Consider the following 22,262-nt stretch of genomic DNA (forward strand, 5'->3'; position numbering starts at 1 on the left):
CACTATTTCAGCTCATAGAAATATGGCAATGACAGAAGCTCTTTGGGTACCTGTATCCGTGGGATGCCTGGTTCAGTGTTGGGACTTGCAGGGGTTCTGTCTTTGTCATGCTGGTCCGACTGATGTTCCAGACAAATGATGTTCAATATCTCTTTGGTGATGTAAGTACTTAACCTCTGAATGTTGAATATACAAAAGTGTACGCAATATCATACTTTTCCTTTCATTTTGTATTTTATATTAACCTTTATAATAAAATTACTTAATTGCTTAACTTCTTTAAATTCATATCTGAACATTAGTGTTAAAAATTTGGCAAAATAGACCGAACGCTGGTCTTTAAACTTATTTCTTTAAATAATTTAAAAACAAACTGCATGTGGTCCCTCTTGTTTTGATACACAGCCAAGATAAGCACACGGCTGAGGGCTGCAGCCTGTAATCGTATGCTTTATCTTTGCTACTGTGTTTTCCCTAAAATAAGACAGAGTCTTCTATTATTTTTTTCCTCTGAAATATGTGCTAGGGCTTATTTTCAGTGGATGTCTTATTTGTTTTCCATTAACAACAATCCACATTTATTCTTGAACAAAAAAAAAATAAAAAATCAACATTTATTCAAATATAATCATATTTGGAGATCGGCGGGCTCACAGAAAACTGGGACCGGCGGGTCCCTGTTTTCTTTTTTTGAAAATCCGGATCTGGTCCAGAATCCGGCCCTCATGTAAGCCTATGGGGATCAGAATTCGGAGATTACAAACAGTGGTAGAAGGGATAGGGGATTGGGAGCAAGTGCGCTGTACTCACCAAAGCACCGACATGGCTGTACTCTGCTTCCAGGCTTGGCATTCACTTCCTAGGCCGCTGATTACTGCTCATCAAATATGCACTGCTCTCTGTCTGTCTCCCTCTTTGTTTGCCTGTCTCCCTCTCTGTTTGTCTGTCTCCCTCTCTGTATGTCTGTACGTCTCTGTGTCTGTATCTCTGTGTGTGTGTCTGTCTCTGTGTGTCTCTGTCTGTGTGTGTGTGTCTCTGTGTGTCTCTGGCTCTACTGATATTATATTACCTCACACATAAGCTGTCTTATACTAAGAATGTCCTTCATTGCCTACAGCAACGAATCAGAGCTCCTATTAATGACTAGTAGCTCCCAGCTCCGTTGACTTTAATGTAATCAGGTTTGTTGGTGAATAAATGTAAAGCACGGGGTTAAATTTTCCCCTTAAACGTAGTCTATGACTGAGTCAAATGAGGTGGCTGTGCAAAATTTTGTGATTGTAAATGCGACGGTGCGGATTCCTTTAGCGGACACACACACACACACACACCCCACACCCACACCCACACCCATACACTCAGCTTTATATAATAGACTAGCTGTAGTACCTAGCGTTGCCCAGGCTATTAACTATCTCTCTCACTCTCTCTCTGTCTGTCTGTCTCCCTGTCAATCTTTATGTCTCCCTTTCCCTCTCTTTATCTGTGTGTCTCTGTCTTTGTGTTTCTGTTCTTTGTGTGTCTGTGTGTCTCTGCCTCTGTGTTTATCTCTGTGTGTGTGTATATGTCTGTGTCTCTCTCTGGGTGTCTGTGACTCTGGGTGTCTCTGTCTTTGAGTGACTGTCTCTGTGTCTCTCTGTTTCTGTGTGTCTCTGTCTCTATGTGTGTCTGTCTCTACCAATATCATATTACATCACACATAAGCTGTCTTATACTAAAAATGTCCTTCGTTGTGTATAGCAACCAATCAGAGCTCCTATTAATGACTTGTAGCTCCCAGCTCCATTGACTTTAATGTAAGCAGGTTTTTTGGTGACTATATGTAAAGTGCGGGGTTAAATTTTCCGCTTAAATGTAGTCTATGATGTTCAAATGAGTCAAATGAGATGGCTGTGCAAAATTTCAGGGTTACATTTTCCCCTTAAATGTAGTCTATGATGTTCAAATGAGTCAAATGAGGCGGCTGTGCAAAATTTCGTGATTCTAAATGCGACGATGCGGATTCCTTTAGTGCACACACAGACACACACACACACACATACATGCACTCAGTTTTATATAATAGACTAGCTGTAGTACCCGGCGTTGCCCGGGATAGTGACTGTCTCTCTCACTCTCTCTCTATCTGTATGTCTCCCGCTCTGCTTCTCTCTGTGTGTCTCTGTCTTTGTGTGTGTCTGTTTTTGTGTGTCTCTGCCTCTGTGTGTCTCTCTGGTTGTCTCTGTGTGTGTGGCTCTGTCTCTATGTGTGTGTGTCTATCTCTGTGTGTCTCTGTATCAGTCTCTGTGTGACAGTTTCTGTATCAGTTTCTGTCTCTCTGTGTGTGTGTGTGTCTCTGTGTCTGTGGGTGTCAGTCCCTGTATCTCTATGTTTCTGTGTGTCTTTGTATTAGTCTCTGTGTGTCTCTGTGTTTGTCAGTGTCTGTCTCTGTGTGTCTGTGACTCTGGGTGTCTGTGTCTCTGGGTGTGTGTATCTCTGAGTGTGTGTTTCTGTCTGTCTTTGTATGTGTGTGTCTCTGTATCTCTCTCTGTTTCTGTGTGTCTCTGCTCTGTATCAGTCTCTGTGTGTCTCTTTATGTATCCGTCTCTGTGTCCTTCCCTGTGTGTGTCCGTCTCTCCACCGACATCATATTACCTCACACTTAAACTGTCTTATACAAAGAATGTCTTTTGTTGCCTATAGCAACCAATCAGAGCTCCTATTAATGACCTGTAGCTCCCAGCTCCATTGACTTTAATGTAGGTCTCCGACACACATCCGTGAAACACGTGCGTGTTTAGTCCATTTCCGTATATACCGGAGATACGGACAAACGTGCACCAATGTTATGCTATGTTTGAGGTCACACGTGGGTTATTCCATACGGTCCGTGTGTCCGTGTGCGTGATACGCATGTGTATCCGTTTTGCACGGAAGCATGTCTGTTTTCTGCATGGAACACGCACACACGGACCCAATGGAAGTCTATGGGTCCGTGAGCACACGTACGTGACACGGACGCATCTCTGTATGCTCCGTGTACGTTTTGTACTTTTTTTCTAGCGATGTCGGTCATTCTTTCTTTTTCTGTGTATGTCGGTCAATCTCCCTCAGTCCGTCGGTTGGTCTCTCTGCCTTGTCTGTCCCTCTCTCAGTTTGTCGGTCAGTCTCCCCCCTCTCTCATACTCACCGTTTCCCGATCACCGGCGCGGCGCTGCACAGCTGTTAAAAAAAAATTCCGGCGGCTTTTCCTCTTTTGAAAAAGCCGGCCGCTCATTACTCAATCTCGTATTCCCTGCTTTCCCCGCCCACCGGCGCCTATGATTGGTTGCAGTGAGACACGCCCCCACGCTGAGTGACAGCTGTCTCACTGCAACCAATCACAGCCGCCGTTGGGCGGGTCAATATCGAGCAGTAAAATAAATAATTACATTAAAAAAAACGATGTGCGGTTCCCCTCATTTTGATACCAGCCAGGGTAAAGTCAAAGGGCTGAAGGCTGGTATTCTCAGGATGGGGAGCCCCACATTATGGGGAGGCCCCCAGCCTAACAATATCAGCCAGCAGCCGCCCAGAATAGCCACATCCATTAGATGCGACAGTTCTGGGACTCTACCCGGCTCTTCCCGATTTGCCCTGGTAATAAGAAGTTAATGGCAGCAGCCCATAGCTGCCACGAAGTGCAAGATTAATCATGTCAGGCATCTCCCCGAGATACCTTCCATGATTAATCTGTAAGTTACAGTAAATAAACACATACACCCGAAGAAATCCTTTATTTGGAATAATAAACACTAACAAATACCCTCGTTTACCACTTGATTAAGCCCGAAAAAGCCATCCATGTCCGGCGTAATCCACGGAGGTCCCGCGTCGCTTCCAGCTCTGCTACATGAAGGTGACAGGAGCTGCAGAAGAACACCGCCGCTCCTGACAGCTCCACACAGCAACTGAGGTGAGTAGCGCGATCAGCTGAGCTGTCACTCAGGGTACTCGCGGCCACCGCTGGATCCTCCAACTGTGACAGCAAGTCGCCCGTGTGACAGCGATGAAGTCACAGGTGAGTTGCGGTCACGGGTGGAGGATCCACCTAGCCGCGGGTAACCTGAGTGACGGCAGCGCTAATCATGCTGCTCACTTCAGTGACTCAGGGGATTAGCGGTCACCGGTGAGTCCTTCACGGGTGACCGCTAATCAGGACGCGACACACAGAGCCGCGGTATGACAATGAATATGACAATGAAGTCGGGTGAAGTTCACCCGAGTTCATTCTCAGCGCACAACTCTGTCTGTGTCTGCTGTCAGCGGGTATGTATCAATGACATTGTGCATCACACACGGAACATTTCACACGGACAACACGCGGACATGTCACTTACGTATCTCATGCACACACGGACATTCAACACACACACACAGCTAGCATACGCAATTCACACGGATGCCACACGTACCATAAAAACGGATTTAAAAATGGAAAACAGACCCGAAAAACGGAACGTAACACACGTGCGTGCTTTTCACGGATGTGTGTCGGAGGCCGTAAGCAGGTTTTTGGCAAATAACTGTAAAGCATGGAGGGTTAAATCTTCTCCTCAAAACATAGTCTATGACGTTAACTGAGTCAAATGAGGTGCTTGTGCACATTTTTCATGATTGCATATGCGACTGTGCAGACTCCTTTAGTGGACATACGCACGCACACACACACATACAGCCATATATATATATATTACATACATACACACAAACTATATATATATATAGTTATACACACATATGTACATACTATATTATATATATATATACACACACACACACACACACACACAGCTATACTGCAGTGACGTTCTCACAGCCATCTCCACAGCACATGATTTCCAAGGTCTTGTCTGGCTCTGCCTGTACTGTGACTGATCACGTGGTCATGACGTCACCGCAGGTCCTTTACGTTTGGAGCGTGTTCTCAGGAGGTCACCAGGCTGCTGTTGGGCAGAGTGCTGTGAGTAGGTGCTCGGCCGTGGTGCTATGTGTGCCCCTTTCCCTGTGTAGTGTGCTTCCCTCTCCCTGTGTATTGTGTGCCCTCTGGAGGGTCCCTGACCTTACCATGTGTTCCTATGGAGTGGTGAGGAGGCTGCAGGGATCGTTTCCTGGTAGAGTATAGGACTCGGGTACTCCCTGTTCTTACTAGTTACCAGCTTGTCCTCCCCTGGTGAATGTGCCCTTATAAACCCCTAATGAGGCCAGTTTATAGGGTCTCCCATGTGTATACAGTATGGCTTGGGTGAACCTATGCTGTCCTGGGATTATTCCCTGTAATGGGCAAACCTCTTTCTAGCATGTGTCATAGTGTCCAGACTGATGCCCTAATCTTAATATACTGATGTGTCAGTACAAGTGTGTAGATCCCATACCTGTATACTTTTACTTTTATCTAACTGGTGAAAAAAAATTCTGAAGTTTGTATAAAAAAAAAAATACAAAATAGCGCTTTTGGCATTTTCTGAGACCTGTAGCGTTCTGATTTTTCGGCAATGGCTTATTTTTTGCGCCTCGGGTTGATGTTTTTAATTATCCCATTTTTGGGTAGATATAATGTTTTGATTGCCTCTTATTGCATTTCAATGCAATGTTGCGTTGTTGCAGATCGGCAGACATGTGCGGAGTTGAATGCAGGCTTACTGCACGAGCCCGCAGTAACAAGAGGGAAGCAAACTAGGACTTATATATACATCCTAGGTTGTGAGAGGGTTAAAGGGAATCTGTCACCAGGTTTTTGCTCCCCCATCTGAGAGCAGCATAATATAGACACACATACCCTGATTCTAGCTGTTATTTTGATAAAATCAATGTTTTCTTTGCTGCAGATCTAGCAGTTATTCAGAGCTCATAAATTTGCTGGGCTACCTGGCAGCACGCCAAGTAGTCCTCTAAGGCTGTGGCTACACGAGTGTATGGCATCCGATGCGAGTGCATTGAATGCAATATGCTAATGACCCTCGACTCCTGCTGTGCTGCGAATGTAAGCAGAGTGTCATGCCACTGTAATCCGATCCTGCGATCGGATCACAGCTGCAGAGAAGAGGGAGGGATTAATATCTCTATCTGCTCCATTGCCAGCTGATGTAATTATCTATGGGTGCGAGTGAAGCATCGCACTACACTCGAATGACACCGGAGTGCATTGAGATGTTTCACTTGCATCCGTGTATGGGTGCGAGTGAATACAGATCAGATTCTACCTGCAGCATGCTGAGACTGTTTTCTCAGTGTGATTAGGGCTGAGAAAATAATTGCATATGGGATCGGCCCCATAGAGTAATATTGGTCCAAGTGGAATGCGATTTTTTTTTTTTTTTTTTTTTTTTTTATTATCTTTTTTTATCACATTCAACTAGGGCCGTTTTAGTCGCTGTGTGTCCTAGCCCTAATGATGATGATCTACTACTGATCAATTAGTGATTTTATAAGCAGCCAAGTAAGTGACACACAGCTGGAATCAGGATCTCTGCCCCTACACTTTACTACTGTCAGATTAGGTGGCAAAACTTGGTGACAGATTCCCTTTAGAGGGTTTTTTTTGGGGGGGGGGAGGGGGAATTTGAAAAGCCCCTGTTCTCCAGGTTCAGTTTTGGCTCTTTTTCTTTTTAAAAACCTCTTTAGGCGATGTGTGCACGCTGCATTTTCTTTGCTGCGTTTTTTGGGTGCAGTTTTGGTCTCAAAACTGCATGAATTTCCTTCCCCAGCAAAGTCTATGATATTTCATTTTTGCTGTCCGCACGTTGCAGTTTTTTTTGTCTGCGTCTTTGTGGTGACCACAAAGATGCAGCATGTCAATTCTTTTGGCGTTTTTCACAGCAAGTTGTTATTTTACATGCGGTTTGGTGCGTTTTTCTGACTAGACTTCGAGTAGGCGGGGATTGATCGCTGGTATTTGGCCAGATACTGCTCCCATTATAAAGTCTATGGGGACCAGAATCGGGCGCAAAGGGGTAGAAGCAAGCGCTTCTTACTCACCGATCACCGGACGGCTGTCACATTGCTGCCGCTGCAGCTCTTTCATCTTCCAGAGCCGGTCACTCATTAGGCTCATAACATATTCACAACTTCCCTGCTCACCGGTGACTGATTGGTTGCAGGCAGATCCGCCCCCACGCTGAGTGACAACTGTGTCACTGCAACCAATCACAGCCGCCGGTGGGCGGGTCTATATCGTGCAGTAAAATAAATAATTAAAAAAAAATGGCGTGCAGCCCCCCCCAATTTTGATTCCAGACAAAGTAAAGCCACACGGCTGAGGGCTGGTATTCTCAGGCTGGGGAGCCCCACGTTATGGGGAGCCCCGCAGCCTAAAAATATAAGCCAGCAGCCGCCCGGAAATGCTGCATCCATTAGATGCAACAGTCTCGGGACCGACTCATCCCATTACCCTGGTACAGTGGCAATTGGAGTAATAAGGAATTAATGGCAGCAGGCGATAGCTGGCACTAAGTCCTAGCTAAGTGATGGCAGGCATCTATGAGACACCCCCTCATCACTAAGCTGTAAGTGCAAGTAAATAAACACAATCACCCAAAAAATCCTTTATTTGAAATAAAACACAAAAAAATCCCCCTCTTTCACCTCTTTATTAACCCCTAAAACACCCCTCCAGGTCCGAAGTAATCCACACAAGGTCCCACAACGCATCCAGCTCTGCTACATCTGACAATCACAGCGAGCAGCTATAGAGCACGACCGCTGTCTGTGAGGGTCAGGCCGCAAGTGAAGTGAGTTGCGCTGGATCAGCGGTGACTTCAGCTGTCACCGCACATCACCTGACTGAAGTCACCACTGATCTCGCGCTCACTTCAGTCGCGGCTGGATTTGCGGTAACAGGTGGAGGACTCCAGCTATCACCGCACATCACATGACTGGAGTCCTCCACCTGTTACCGAAAATCAGGCCGCGGCTGAAGTGAGCCATGTGAGATCAGTGGTGACTTCAGTCAGGTGATGTGCGGTGACACCACACATCACCTGTGTGACGTCAGTGCTAATCCCGCGGCTCACTTCAGTAGAGGCCTGACAGGTGGAGGACTCCTGCAAGTTTTTTTTAGGCCAAAATCGCTGCTCTTTGTAGTCACCACAAAGATAAAAATGCTGCATCTTTGTGGTCACCACAATATAAAAATGCTGCATCTTTGTGGTCAAAAAAAGATGCAGCGTCCGCACATAGCCTTACTCCCCCTCCCTGGATCCTATGCCGGCATCCACCTTTGCGCCCAGTGTCTTTTATTGAGTACTAGCATGCTCAGTACTCTTAACGGGTAGTGATGAGCCAATACTACCATGTTCGGGTGCTTGGTACTTGTAACGAGTAGTAATGAGCAAGCACTACCATGCCCCGGTACTCATAACGAGTAGTGATGAGCGTACACTACCATGCTCTGTACTCGTAATGAGTAGTGATGAGCGTACACTACCATGCTCTGTACTCGTAATGAGTAGTGATGAGCGTACACTACCATGCTCAGTATGTGTATTGAGTAGTGATGAGTGAACACTACCATGCTCTGGTACACGTAATGAGTAGTGATTAGCCAGTACTACCATGCTCGGGTGCGCAGTACAAGTAACGAGTAGCGATGAGTGAGTACTATTGTACTCCGTACTCTAAACAGATAGTGATGAACAAATACTACCATGCTCAAGTGCTTGGTACTTGTAATGAGTAGTAACGAGCGAGCACTTCCATGCTCTGGTGCTCGGTACTTGTAACGAGTAGTGATGAGCAAGTACTACCATGCTCAGTACTCGTAACGAGTAGTGATGAGCAACCACTACCATGCTCGGGGGGGTAATAACAAGTAGTGATGAGCGAGTACTACCGTGCTCTGGTGCTCGGTATTCAAAACGAGTACTGAGTGAGCACTACCATTCTCAGTACTTGTAACGAGTAGTGGATGCGCAAGCACTACCATTTTTGGGTGCTCGGTACTTGTAATGAGTAGTAATGAGCGAGCACTACCATACTCGGTTGCTCAGTACTCGTAACAAGTAGAAATGGGTGAATAGTCAAATATCTGGGTTCAGATTCTTTGTGCCTAATAATTTCTATTATTCGTGTATTCGTACTGAATAACAAAGCGAATGCAGGTCAATGGGAAACGCAAATAGTTCTCTGGAGGACCTTTTAAGTAGGTCTCGGGAGGGCTGTAAAAATGCTGCAATGGATGGAAAAGTGCTGAAACTGAAGGGGAACATGTGGGGAAGATGCCTGGATAAATTTCTGTCTCACAGTTTTGTTCTGGAAATAATATTGTCAGATTTTTACATGGATTAAAGTAGAATTGCACTTGCTGAGTTTCCCCGCGGCTGTCACACTGCTTCCGAGTCTGATCATTAAGGTTCATGAATATGCCCTGTCTGTGATTGGTTGCAGCCCTGCTTCTCCCGCCCACCTTCTGTGCTTGCGTCTGTAATTGGTTGCCCTCACACTAGGTGTCTTGGTCCCTGAAGTGAAGTGTAAAAATAAATAATTGGAAAAAATGACCTAAGGTCCCCCATATTTTGAAACCCAGCACAGATAAAGCAGTTGTTACATGCTGCAGCCCCCATCTGTGTGTGTTATCTTGGCTGTGTATCAAAAGACGAGAAATCCCATGTGTTTAGTTTATTAATTATTTAAATAATTTAAAAAAAAAACCAAAACATTGTGTCCTCCCCCCCCCCCCCCATTTTAATACTCAGCCGAGATAAAGCAGACAACTGGGGACTGGTATTCTCAGGCTGGGGAGGCCCATGGTTATTGCCCGGTGCAGTGGCAATCGGGGTAATATAAGGAATTAATGACAAAAAGAAAAGAGAAATAAATACAAAACACAGAGAAAAATTCTTTATTTAAAAAACAAACACCCAAACACCCTCTTTCTCCAATTTATTAACCCCCAAAACACCCATGCAGGTCCCATGTATTCCACACGAGCTCCTACGACGATCCTGACTCTGCGTCATCTGGGGTCGCAGTGCGGGGTCACATTAGAAAATTTGACGATCACTGCGGTGTCAGGAACACACTGACTGAGTCGCAGCTGTGAGTGGTGATGTCACTTAGTTCACCTGACGTCACAGCTGGTGGTTCTCGCGGTATCCCAGCTGTGACCTCAGGTGAACCTGACCTCTGGTGAACTCATTAAACTCAGTGACACAGTGAGTTCACCTGTGGTCAATTTACCTGAGGTCACAGCTGGGATACCGTGGGTGGGAATCACCAGTTGTAACGTCAGGTAAACTTGGTGACATCACAGCTGCGGCTCTGTCAGTGTATTCCTGACGCCACAGTGATCAGTCATGTTTTCTAATGTAACCGCACACTTTCACCTCAGATGTAGCAAAACTGGGATTGTTGTTGGACCTCGTATTACATCAGATCTGCAGGGGTGTTTTAGGGGTTAATACATTGGAGAAAAGGTTTTTTTTTTTAATAAAGAATTTTTTTTATGTTTATTTCTTTTGATTTATAAGGTTAGTAATAGGGGATTTCATAGAACCCCTCCCCATTACTAACCTCGGGCTTGAGGTTTTGGCAAATACCATCTATCATTAACCCCTTATATTATCCTAATTGCCACTGCATCAGGGCAATCGGATTGAGCCAGGTAAAGTGCCAAAATTGGCACATCTACTGGATGCACCAATTCTGGAGTAGCTGCGGTCTGCTATTTTGAGGCTGGGGAGGGCCCAATAACCATGGGCCTCCCAGCCTTAGAATACTAGCTGTCTGCTCTATCTTGACTGGGTATCAAAATTGGGAGAGACCTTACGATGTTTGTTCAAATTATTTAAATATTTTTAAAAGAGCTGCATGGGGTCCCTCGTATTTTGATTCACAGCTAAGATCATGCACAAAGCTGCGGGCTGCACTCTCCAGCTGTCTGCTTTATCTGCGCTGGGTATCAAAATATGGGAGACCTTACGCCATTTTTTCCAATTATTTATTTATTTTTACACTCCAATTATTCAATCACAGAAGCAGCCGCAGAGGGTGGGTGGAGAAAGCAGGACTGCAACCAATCTCAGACACTATTACAGACGGTAGGCAGGGGAAGCAGTGCATATTCATGAACTTTAATGATCGAACCATGGTCGCACAGGCGCACCTGTGTTTTCGTCTCTGCCTGCAATAGGGCAGAATGAAGTGTGCCTGTGAGAGACGGCACGTAAGTCATCAGAAGAGGACGGTGATCAGCGCCGAAAGGAGGGCCAGGAGCTGCGAACTAGGACACCCATCGGACCATACCAACGCATTTGCATACATGGCGGGAGATATTATAAAGGTATTTGTGGGGTCTACAGGGGAAGTCAGTGCACAAGATGATCCTTTTATAAAGTGCAGCACAGGCAATGCTTTAGGTGCTAGTTTTCGTTTAGAATGTAAAATCTGGTGATGGGTCCCCTTTAATACCAATATGTGTCTTTTTGTTAGGGTAGGGCTATTGGTACAATATATTAGACAGACCCGGAGGCCTCTATTTGCCATAATAACTAAAGGCTCCCTGTGATAGCATTGCATGGTGCTGATGAATCGACAGAGGGAGCTATCTCCCTCTTTCAAACTCCTTACATGTTGTAGTTGCTATTGATCACTTGTAAGGCTACATGTGCATGCTGCATTTTTTGCCACTTTTTTGCTGCAGTTTTGTTGTCAGAAAGTTCTCACTTTTGACTTCCCAGCAAAGTCAAAATTTGTCATTTTATGACAAATAAACTGCACATGTTCTATCTTCTTTTGCGTTTTGACTTTGCATTTCTCACTAGTGATGGGAGGACTCGCAAATCAATGCCTCGCCGACTTGGGGATGTCTGGCCGGATGCTGGTCCCCATAATATATGCAGACCAGAATCTGGCGCAAAGGGGTAGGAGCTAGCGCTTCATACTTACTGAATCGCCAGTGCGGCTGTCACAAAGCTCCCATAGCCTCTCATTCTTTTGGGACCGCTCATTAGGCTAATGCATATTCACTTCTTCCCCCTACTATCGGCGTCTGTGATTTGTTACAGCCAGATGTGCCCCCACGCTGAGTGACAGCATGTCTGACGCTTCCAATCACACACCTGGTCTGCAAGTCTATATAGTAAAATAAATAAATAAATAAAAAAAATTGCTGTAGCATCCCTCCATATTATGATAATGTGGCACCCCAGGGTTCAGTTGCCACAAATATACCTGTACCTGGGCAGGGAAGGATCTCCACATTAGGTAATCCCACATACAACATTTCCACTCCAAGCCTGGAGGGGGAGCTCTACAAGTCGAGTTCAGGTGAGGTCCCCTTTAAATCCAGGTTTGGAGGCGGAGTCAGAGAGACAGTTGACAGTTGGAGAAAAGGAGACTGTGCGAGCAGAGAGTGAGGGAAGACATCAAAATAGAGAGGGCAGTGCTTAGCCCGCACAAGTAACTGTGTGACCGCCTGAGGGATCCAAGAGTGAGGCAAAAGAGGAGAGACCGGGGAGGTGGAGCCTGACCGGTTCATCCCCAAGGAACAGCGCTGATTATCGGACACCGGCGTCCGAGATTGTGAGAGATCTAATCTGCCCAGCAATAAAGACCGGGGGCCATGGAGACTGCAGATCTTCTGGCCGCAGCAGCACCTGAAGGCAAAGCCGCTACACAGAGCTTAGGGACCGCAGTGAGTACAGCAGAGAAGCTCCCGCCGCCTGCCATACAGGTGAAGACAGTGAGAGAGGGACAAGGTATAGCTACAGGCAGCCTAGGACCAAGGAGAGACACAGCGCAGCAGGGAGGCCACACACTAACCTGGTGCAGAGATCCTGAACTGTTCCCAGATTACCCAAGAACTGTAACATCAGTAACTGAACCCCTTTTTAACACCTGCAAGTAAAATCTGGTCAGAGTTAATGAATTGGTGTGACACACTTTATTTCTTCATCTGAGGAGCCATAGTCTGCTGCACTAAAGTGACAGTTGAAAAGGCTGTGAGGAAAAACGGCCGCCATATCTGTGTACTACTAAAACTGCCCTGGGGACCCCGCTTCACCTACGGGAAGCGTAAACAACTGGCTGCCTAACCATCACCCCAGAGGTCTGACCTGCAGCCCCAGTAACCATACTGGAACCGTAGGTGGCGTCACGAAATACTTTTATTTATTTATTTATTTTTTTTCTTTATTATTTTTTTTATTTTTATTATTTATTGACTTTCAGCGACCACCAGGGCCACGGAACCGGGCACAGGCCCCCGTGACATAATCCCATTAACCAACACCCGGAACTGAGTACCCCACGGCCCTGGGGCGGGTCAATACCCAGAACAGATAAAGCCATGGCTACAGGCCCCAGCTGTGAACTTATCTTGGCTGTGTTTCAAAATAGGAGGAACTGCATGCGGCTTTTTTTGTTAAATAATTTTAAAAACCAGCATGCCGTCCCCCCCCCCACTTTTGATAACCAGTAAAGTTAAAGCCAGACAGCTGGGGGCTGGCAGACTGGAGAGACCCAAGGTTATTGGAGCCCCCCCAGCCTAAAAGTAGCAGCCACCCAGGATTGTCGCATCCATTAGATGAGACAAGCCCAGCACTTTACCTGGCTCTTCCCGATTGCCTAATTGCGGGGGGTAATTAAGATGTTAATAGCAGTCCACAGCTGCCACTAAGGCCTAGATTAGTAATGGGAGGAGTCTGACAGCCCCCGTCACTAATCTGTAAGTGAAAAAGAAATAAACACAAACACCAAAAAAATCCTTTATTTGAAATAAAATACAAAAAAAAACACTGTTTCACCACTTTATAAACCCCCAAAATACTCAAGCAGGTCCAACGAAATCCATACTAAGGCCCACGATGATTCCAACTCTGCTACATGTAAAGGTCCTGCATTTGTGACTGCAAGTCACCTGAGTGATGTCACTGATGACGCGACTCACTTAAGTCGCAGCTTGGAGCTGATACTGGTCAGTTATGTGACTTGAAATGAGCTGCGCGGTCAGCGGTGACGTCACTCAGGCTAGCCACAGCTGGTGTCCTCCACCTGTGACAGCACATCAGCTGAGTGAATTCCCTCTGATCGCGAGGCTCAGGTGGAGGACTCCAACTGTGGCCGTGGCTAAACCGAGTGGTGTCACCGCTGGTCATAGGGCTCACTTCAGTCGCTGCGTGGAGCTCACAACAGGTAGTCATGCTCTATGGTCGCTCACTGTGGCTGAGATGTAGCAGAGCTGAATCGCCTTTGGACCTGCAGGGGTGTTTGGGGATAATAAAGTGGTGAAATAGGGGGCTTTTTTGTCTTTTATTTCAAGTAAAAGATTTTTTGGGTGTTTGTGTTTATTTCCTTTAACTTACAGATTAGTGATGGGGTATCTCATAGATACCTGCCATCAGTAATCTAGGACTTAGTGGAAACTGTGGGCTGCCATTAACTCCATAGTACCCAGATTTCCACCGCACCATGGCAACGGGAAGAACTGTGTCCAGCGCCAGAATTGGCGCATTTAATGGTTGCGCCACTTCTGGGGCGGCTGTGGGCTGCTATTGTTAGGCTGGAAAGGACTATGGCCCTTCCCACCCTAATAATATCAACCCCCAGTTGTCTGTTGTACCTTGGCTGGCATTAGAAAAATGGGGGGGGGGACCCCATGTCATTTTATTTTTTTAAATAAATCAAACAAATTTTTAAGAAACCGTGGAATCCCCTCTATTTTTCATAACCAGCCAAGGTACAGCAGACAGCTGAGGGTTGCAACCCGCAGCTGCTGCTTTTCTTGTGCTGGATATGAAAAATGGGGGGACCCCCCCACATCCTTTTTATTGAGCTTTTCTGTTATTTCTTTCTATTTGTTGTTATCTGCTATTATGTTCTTTATTATCTATTCTATATGTTCTTTATTTCTATCTATTCTTTCTATCAATAGATTTGAGTTAAAAAAAAATGCATTTGGCAAAATCGCGTTAAAACATGGCAAAAAACGCAGGACAACATAGCCTAAAGGTTCATTTGAGCTGCTGCTGAGCGCTGACATTGCTCATTCCCTGGTTCTGTGCTAGTAGTGAGGAGGGAATGCTCTTAGTCCTTAGAGCACTGCCTTTTCATGTCTTAATGGCAGATGGCATACCGTATTTCTGTTCATTGTGTTGTCCACATGCTCAACTGAGAGCTTATTGATATTAACCAGTGTGCTTGAGCCCATCAATGATTTTTCACACAAAACAATGGTCCATGTGAGAAAAAAAAATTGCACTAGGCCAGGGTCACACTTTCGTGTGACTCGTGCGAGTATCAGATCGCACTGCCCGGACTGGCCGTGGCTCTCCTGACAGGAGCGAGTCAGCATCATAGAAATACATACAGAGGAGCCGCTCCTGGCAGAAGAGAAGCCAGCCGGTCCGGGCAGTACTCGCACGAGTCACACGCAAGTGTGACTCCAGCCTATTCATTAGTGTGGTACTATTAACAGACCAGGCTAATGCATGTCAATAATGGGCAGTTTCTGCACTTGTCTGCTGTATGTAAGACCACACAGAGTGTGTCTACGTTGAAGTTAGATATAAAAACATGCTTTCACATTTAAAATGAACATTCAATAGCCGGTTATATATGCATAAATTATATTTAATTTCCCTTCTGTTTGTAGGCCCACATTTGCCTGCTACTCAGAAACAATCCAAAACCCTGAAGAACCATGTGGCCCGTACTATGGGCTGCCCTAAGGACATATGCCCCGTATGTCACTTTTCCAGTGGCGCTTGTGGTTGGCACAGTGGGATACCAGTTGGAATGGTTTATTCGTGGAACTCCAAAACAGTCTAGAGAGGAACAGAGCATTTCAGAAAAGAGAGAAGAGAGGGCCTTACAGGAGTCAGCAGGACGTGATCTTACCCAAGTTACCAGCTTAAAGGAAAAGTTGGAATTCACCCCTAAAGCTGTTCTAAACCGCAACAGACAAGAGAAGAGTTGAGAAAACTTTATGCTGTACTCTTTCTGAAATTATTTTGGAGTGTTACTGGAATAACACTTTGAGAACCTTCCAAGCGAAATTGACAGATGACACTACTATTACTCTGATGATACTTCGGAGACATGAGAATGAAGTTGATGCAATTCTGGATTTACCTTTTTTTGCTTGATTATTGCTATGGTGATTTCTCATTCAATACTCACTGTCACAAATTTTATAATTCCCATTGCATGCCCTTGAATAATGTCTCATTTACTTAGTTCATACTTCGCAATTTATAAGGATTATACTACTTTAAAATAAAGGCATTTTAAATATGTACAACTCGTTACACCAAAATGTTTGAGGAACTCATGATCTTGGAAATGATGGGGTATATAGGATACTGACATTAATCAAGAACAGTCCTGGCAGGATGAGTACTGGGACATTCGGGCCCATGATATCTTTAATAAGACTCACTTTTCATGTATCTCCCTAGTTGTTATAGCCGTATAGGTAATTATATAACTGGGTATTGAGATTTTTGAATATTTACATGGGATCTGAGTTGTGTTTATTTGACTTATGACACATGACAACTTAATTACCCCAGCACACGGCAACTGGTGGTGGGTTTAGGTCTGGAATAGGAGACAGGGACTTAGAGGGCAAGCCGCCGAGGAACGGGGGGCACCCAAAAAATTAAGGTGTAATTGACCTCCGTTGTTAGGTAGGGACAAGTATCAGGGAATATTAGATCCCCCCCCCCCCTATCCCATTATCATCATACCTATTATGTATTAACAGGTGGTGCACGCCCCTTGCCCACTATTCCCCCCCCCCCCCTCCTTTTTCAGGACCTCACATTATATATCACGACTTGAGAGTGACGGAAACAATTGGGTATAAACTCAGTGTTTTATATTACAAATAATATTTTTAATGAATTCAATAAATGTGACGTTTTAGAGGTTTTTTTTCCTTTGGTCTACATATACTGACATTAAAGGTAAGGTATCTCGGTTTTTTATTTTTGCATTAAAAGTAGTGATTATGAAATCAAGTATTTTTAATACAAAATGAAAATCGCTGCTTTTTTAGTTTCTATTTAATTCTAATTTTACTGGAGGCACTGGGGGCCATGTTAGATTTGCTGTGTGTGTAAAGACAGTTACTCACTCCTTTATGGTAGCACCTGTGCATAGAGAACAGTGGTCTGATTCCAACCCCATCATTTACGTTACAGTGGGCGTCTGCTGTGACCTGGACTTGCTCCCTGGGCGGTCCAGATCACATCAGAGGGAGGAAGATAAACGTCATCATTGCTCACAGCGTATGCTGTTTGCTCCACTATACCCCTGTCAACCGCCGGGATATGTGAGTACGGGCCGCCTCCTCTCCCCCCGTTACCGTCTCCGCTGACACCCCCTCCCAGCCGCCGTTACCGTCTGACACTCCTCCCTCCGCTCTACCCAGCCCCCGCTCTGCCCACCGTGTGTGTGTGTGTGTGTGTGTGTGTGTGTAAGTACCGCCGCTGCTACCGTCGCCAAAAACACCCCCTGCTCAGTGTATCTAATCCTCTCCTGTGTAATACTGTCTGCGCGGCTGTGTATCTAATCCTATGTTGTGTGATATTGTCTACTGAGCTGTATATCTAATCCTATCCTGTGTGATACTGTCTGTACGGCTGTGTATCTAATCCTATCCTGTGTGATGCTGTCTGCTGAGCCGTATATCTAATCCTGTCCTGTATGATACTGTCTGCTGAGCCGTGTATCTAATCCTATCCTGTGTGATACTCCTGCTGTCCTTGGTGACACTTTAGACATTTCTGGTCACCAACAAAATGGCTCCGCACTGTGTCCCTACATGTCATCTTCCCTTATCCTTTGTAAACACCCTGATTAGGAGGGGGGAGGCGTGCCATCACACACAGGAGAGCAGACTCTGCCCACTTTACTGCAGCTGTAATCTAAGCTTTTACTACAGTGGGATTTCTGTAGGATTTCAGAAGCTGCTCCCCCTAGTGTTTAACAGTGGAAAATATCAAACTTTTTAATTTTTTTTTAATATTTTGCTCAATTAAAAACAAATAATAATATTTAAACAAAACATTAAAACATTATTACTTTACATTATTTTCAGTTATTGAATTTTTTTTTTTTGACGATACCTTCCCTTTAACAATGTTTGTAGAGAAAATGAAATAAAATAAGAATGCAGTAATATATACTGTACTAAAGATCTGTGCTTTTTCTTTCAAAGAAAACCATGCATTTGTTCTGCTGGGGGCCTTTGGCATGTTATAAATATACAATATCGAAAAACAGGGTGTGATGTACACACTTCTGTAATGCTCTATAATGTTGGCCATACACCTTAGATAAGAGTTCACTACTTCACTAAGAGTTACTACAGCAGTAGATGAAGAAAAATAAAGTTACTTATGGAAATGCACAGTACTGATAACTCTTCTGTAAGGGTGGACATATCGATTAGATGAGTGTCAACTGATCCCACTAATGGGGAGCTATACCTGCTTACATCTAATCTGTACAGAAGTTTCCTGACTCCCAGGGACAGACCTATTAAGATTCAACATGTGATATCTTATTTATAACGTCTCTGCTCTGCACGCACTTACTAAGAAATTACCTATTTTGTGATGTGGTCTCAAGGGAATAAAACCCCTCAACCTATATCATTGCAGACCGCAGCTAGAATGATGAGTCACAACCTGCATTGACATGCTTCGAAGCATTTTCTATACTTAAAGGGATTCTGTCAGGTCCAATATGTACCCAGAATCATGAAAAGTTCTGGGGGCGTATTGCTAATCCCTGCTTAACCATCCCTGTATACACTACCATAGATAAAGAGATCTTTAGGAAAAGTATTTCTAAAGATCTTTTATCATATGCTAATGAGCGTGGGGACTAGTTCCAAGGGCGTTATATCCCCCGACTAGTCCACCCTGTTAGCATGTTAGCACACCCACAGGGGCGTACTAACATGCTATTCAATGCAGCGTCACCAGCGCTCATTAGTATAAGATAAAAGATCTTAGAAATACTTTTTCTAAAGATCCCTTTATCTATGCTAGTGCATACAGGGACGGTTAGGCAGGGATTAGCAATATGCACCCAGAACTGCTTATATTGCACCTGACCGGTTCTCTTTAAGTATAGAAAATGCTTCTAAGCCTGTCAATGCAAGCTGTGGCTTAAAATTTTATCTGTTGGCTACAATGATACAGGTTGTGGGTTTTATTCCCTTGAGACCACATCACAAAAAAAGTAAAAAGTGGGTGCTTTTTGTCTTTTATTTCAAATAAAGGTTTTTTAAGGTGTTTGTGTTTATTTACTTTCACTTACAGATTAGTGATGAGGGGGTGTCTCCTAGACGCCTGCCATGACTAATCTAGGACTTAGTGGCAGCTATGGGCTGCCATTAACTCCTTATTACCCCAATTTCCACTGCAGCAGGGCAATTGGGAAGAGCTGCGTAAAGTGCCGGGACTGTCGCAACTAATGGATGCGGCAATTTCAGGCAGCTGCTGGCCGATATTTTTAGGCTGGGGAGAGTCTAATAACCATAGGCCTCTCCAGTCTGATAATACCAGACCCCAGCTTTGGGGCTTTATCTTGGCTGGGTATCAAAATGGGGGAACTGCACGCCATTTTTTCTTTTTTTTTTTCTTTTTTAATGGTTTTACTGTATGATATAGATTCTCCCACCAGCGTCTGTGATTGGTTGCAATCAGACAGCTGTCACTCAGCGTGGGGGACTCGTCTGACTGCAACCAGTCACAGACACTGGTGATCAGGGGAAGCAGTGAATATGTATGAACCTAATGAGCGGCTCCGAAGAAGGAGACCGCGGGAGCAGTGTGACAGCTGCGTCACGCTGGTGATTGGTGAGTATAAAACGCTTAGAGAATTAATTTATCCTGGAACAATGTTGGTAACCTGCGTTTTTTATGACAAAAATGCAAGTAAAACACATGTAAACCGCACAAATTTGGTAGCGTGCATTTTTCCTTGTATTTTTCATCCCCTCATTGATTTCAATGGGTGACAAAACGTGTCAAAAATGCAAGAAGAATGAATATGCTGCTTATTTTTGTCACACGGTTTTGACAAACTGCAGACAAAAAAAACTGCAACATGTGTACAGCAAATCTTAATTCTCATAGACTTTGCTATGACCTGACTGAACGCTGGACTGGAGTTCCATGAATCGACCTACTTATCTCTAGTCCCAACTATCAACTATCCTGGACACAGCGGACAGTCCCTTTTTTGTGTCTACACCCTGCAGTCTCTGGGGACTGCTGAATTTCCCTCACTGCTGGGGTAGAAAGAAAGGGCAGGGCCACATTGCTTATCTCTTTCTGTTTTGTAAAAGTTGGGTTGCATGGTACCACAATTTCCAGCTCTTGCCCTAAGTGTTTCCATTTTCCGTTTTATCCATTACCAACCAAGCATTACATTGTAAACTATACTATTGTTTCCAGGTCGTCCCTCATGACCGCACCACAGGAGGGTTTCCCCTATCCTCTGTAGGGACAGGAAACACACAAGAGGTTAAAAGCCCCTCCTTCCTTCTCCTCCCCAGTGTTTTTTACTGTCTCTACAGGACAGGGAGCATGCAAGAGACTAATGTTAAATCTCCTCACCGGGGTCCTGGGGTATGCGGTCGCACACCCTTCCTCCCAATCAAGCAGGCCCACGAGTGGCTGAAACCCCCCATGGGTCCCTCAGCAGGCTGGTTGAAGCAGGAGCTCCCAGGGTTGCCGCTTCCCCCAACATGGGGGCTCTCGGTGCCTTGTTTCGGCATTCTGGTAGTTCTGGACAAACGCAGACTGTCAGCTCACCCCAGAAGTGCACGGAGCACTTCCGGGTCGGAACTAAGCGCGGCAAGATGCGAAGGTCCGGTAGCTTGAAACGAGGAAGACTGCGGAGACTGGATCCGGTAATATATAAGAAAGGGGGGGGATGTGTCCCTGCAGCAGCATTCGCTTGGTGGAGTATGTGTATTGCAAACATGGATTCTTCTCTGGCAAATCCCCCTTCAGAGTTGCCCCAGATCCGCACAAGGATTCTTCAAACAGGTACCCTTAGCACACTACTTATTGTCTCCCTACTGATTAGCCCCTATATCTCATTAGGGCAAGGATTCCCCGGCAGTGGCTATCGTTACTAAAAAGAAGGCAAGAAGTCCTTGGACAAATCCAAGCGTTGTCTGGTGTGATGGGAAATTGGCTGACAATTATACAAAACGCATGTGCCCTTCATGTAACCAGTCAGTAATCCAGGAGGAACAGTCCTCTTTGCTTTCTAATATGAGGACCATGATTAGAGAAGAAGTCAATGCTTCTATGGCTTCATTGACACCACTGCAGGCGGCTTCCCATGGGAAGTGCAAGCGTCCCAAGTGGGATATTGAACCATATTCTGAAGATACAGTCATATGAAAAAGTTTGGGCACCCCTATTAATGTTTACCTTTTTTCTTTATAACAATTTGGGTTTTTACAACAGCTATTTCTGTTTCATATATCTAATAACTGATGGACTGAGTAATATTTCTGGATTGAAATGAGGTTTATTGTACTAACAGAAAATGTGCAATCCGCATTTAAACAAAATTTGACCGATGCAAAAGTATGGGCACCCTTATCAATTTCTTGATCTGAACACTCCTAACTACTTTTTACTGATTTACTAAAGCACTAAATTGGTTTTGTAACCTTATTGAGCTTTGAACTTCATAGACAGGTGTATCCAATCATGAGAAAAGGTATTTAAGGTGGCCACTTGCAAGTTGTTCTCCTATTTGAATCTCCTATGAAGAGTGGCATCATGGGCTGCTCAAAACAACTCTCAAATGATCTGAAAACAAAGATTATTCAACATAGTTGTTCAGGGGAAGGATACAAAAAGTTGTCTCAGAGATTTAAACTGTCAGTTCCACTGTGAGGAACATAGTAAGGAAATGGAAGAACACAGGTACAGTTCTTGTTAAGCCCAGAAGTGGCAGGCCAAGAAAAATATCAGAAAGGCAGAGAAGAAGAATGGTGAGAACAGTCAAGGACAATCCACAGACCACCTCCAAAGACCTACAGCTTCATCTTGCTGCAGATGGTGTCAATGTGCATTGGTCAACAATACAGCGCACGTTGCACAAGGAGAAGCTGTATGGGAGAGTGATGCGAAAGAAGCAGTTTCTGCAAGCACGCCACCAAACCGAGTCGCCTGAGGTATGCAAAAGCACATTTGTACAAGCCAGTTACATTTTGGAAGAAGGTCCTGTGGACTGATGAAACAAAGATTGAGTTGTTTGGTCAT

General features: G+C 44.9%; 1 protein-coding gene and 1 long non-coding RNA gene across 3 annotated transcripts in view; one reads left to right on the forward strand and one right to left on the reverse strand.

The window, feature by feature from the left end:
• The window catches only part of LOC142291528 (uncharacterized), a 130,960-nt gene that overhangs the window by 42,720 nt on the left and 65,978 nt on the right, over positions 1-22,262 (reverse strand). The gene's annotated exons all lie outside the window — the stretch shown is intronic.
• On the forward strand, positions 4,900-16,255 carry SMIM12 (small integral membrane protein 12). 2 transcript variants are annotated; one of them, XM_075334117.1, is made up of 2 exons: positions 4,900-4,981; positions 15,608-16,255. In XM_075334117.1, the coding sequence occupies exon 2, from the start codon at positions 15,656-15,658 to the stop codon at positions 15,929-15,931; it is 276 nt and encodes a 91-aa protein (XP_075190232.1). In that variant the 5' UTR covers positions 4,900-4,981; positions 15,608-15,655; the 3' UTR covers positions 15,932-16,255. The 2 variants fall into 2 exon arrangements, with proteins under 2 accessions (XP_075190232.1, XP_075190233.1); XM_075334118.1 differs by having other exon boundaries at positions 4,910-4,985.

The sequence above is a fragment of the Anomaloglossus baeobatrachus genome, chromosome 2, assembly GCF_048569485.1.
Source record: "Anomaloglossus baeobatrachus isolate aAnoBae1 chromosome 2, aAnoBae1.hap1, whole genome shotgun sequence".
NCBI classification, from domain to species: domain Eukaryota; kingdom Metazoa; phylum Chordata; class Amphibia; order Anura; family Aromobatidae; genus Anomaloglossus; species Anomaloglossus baeobatrachus.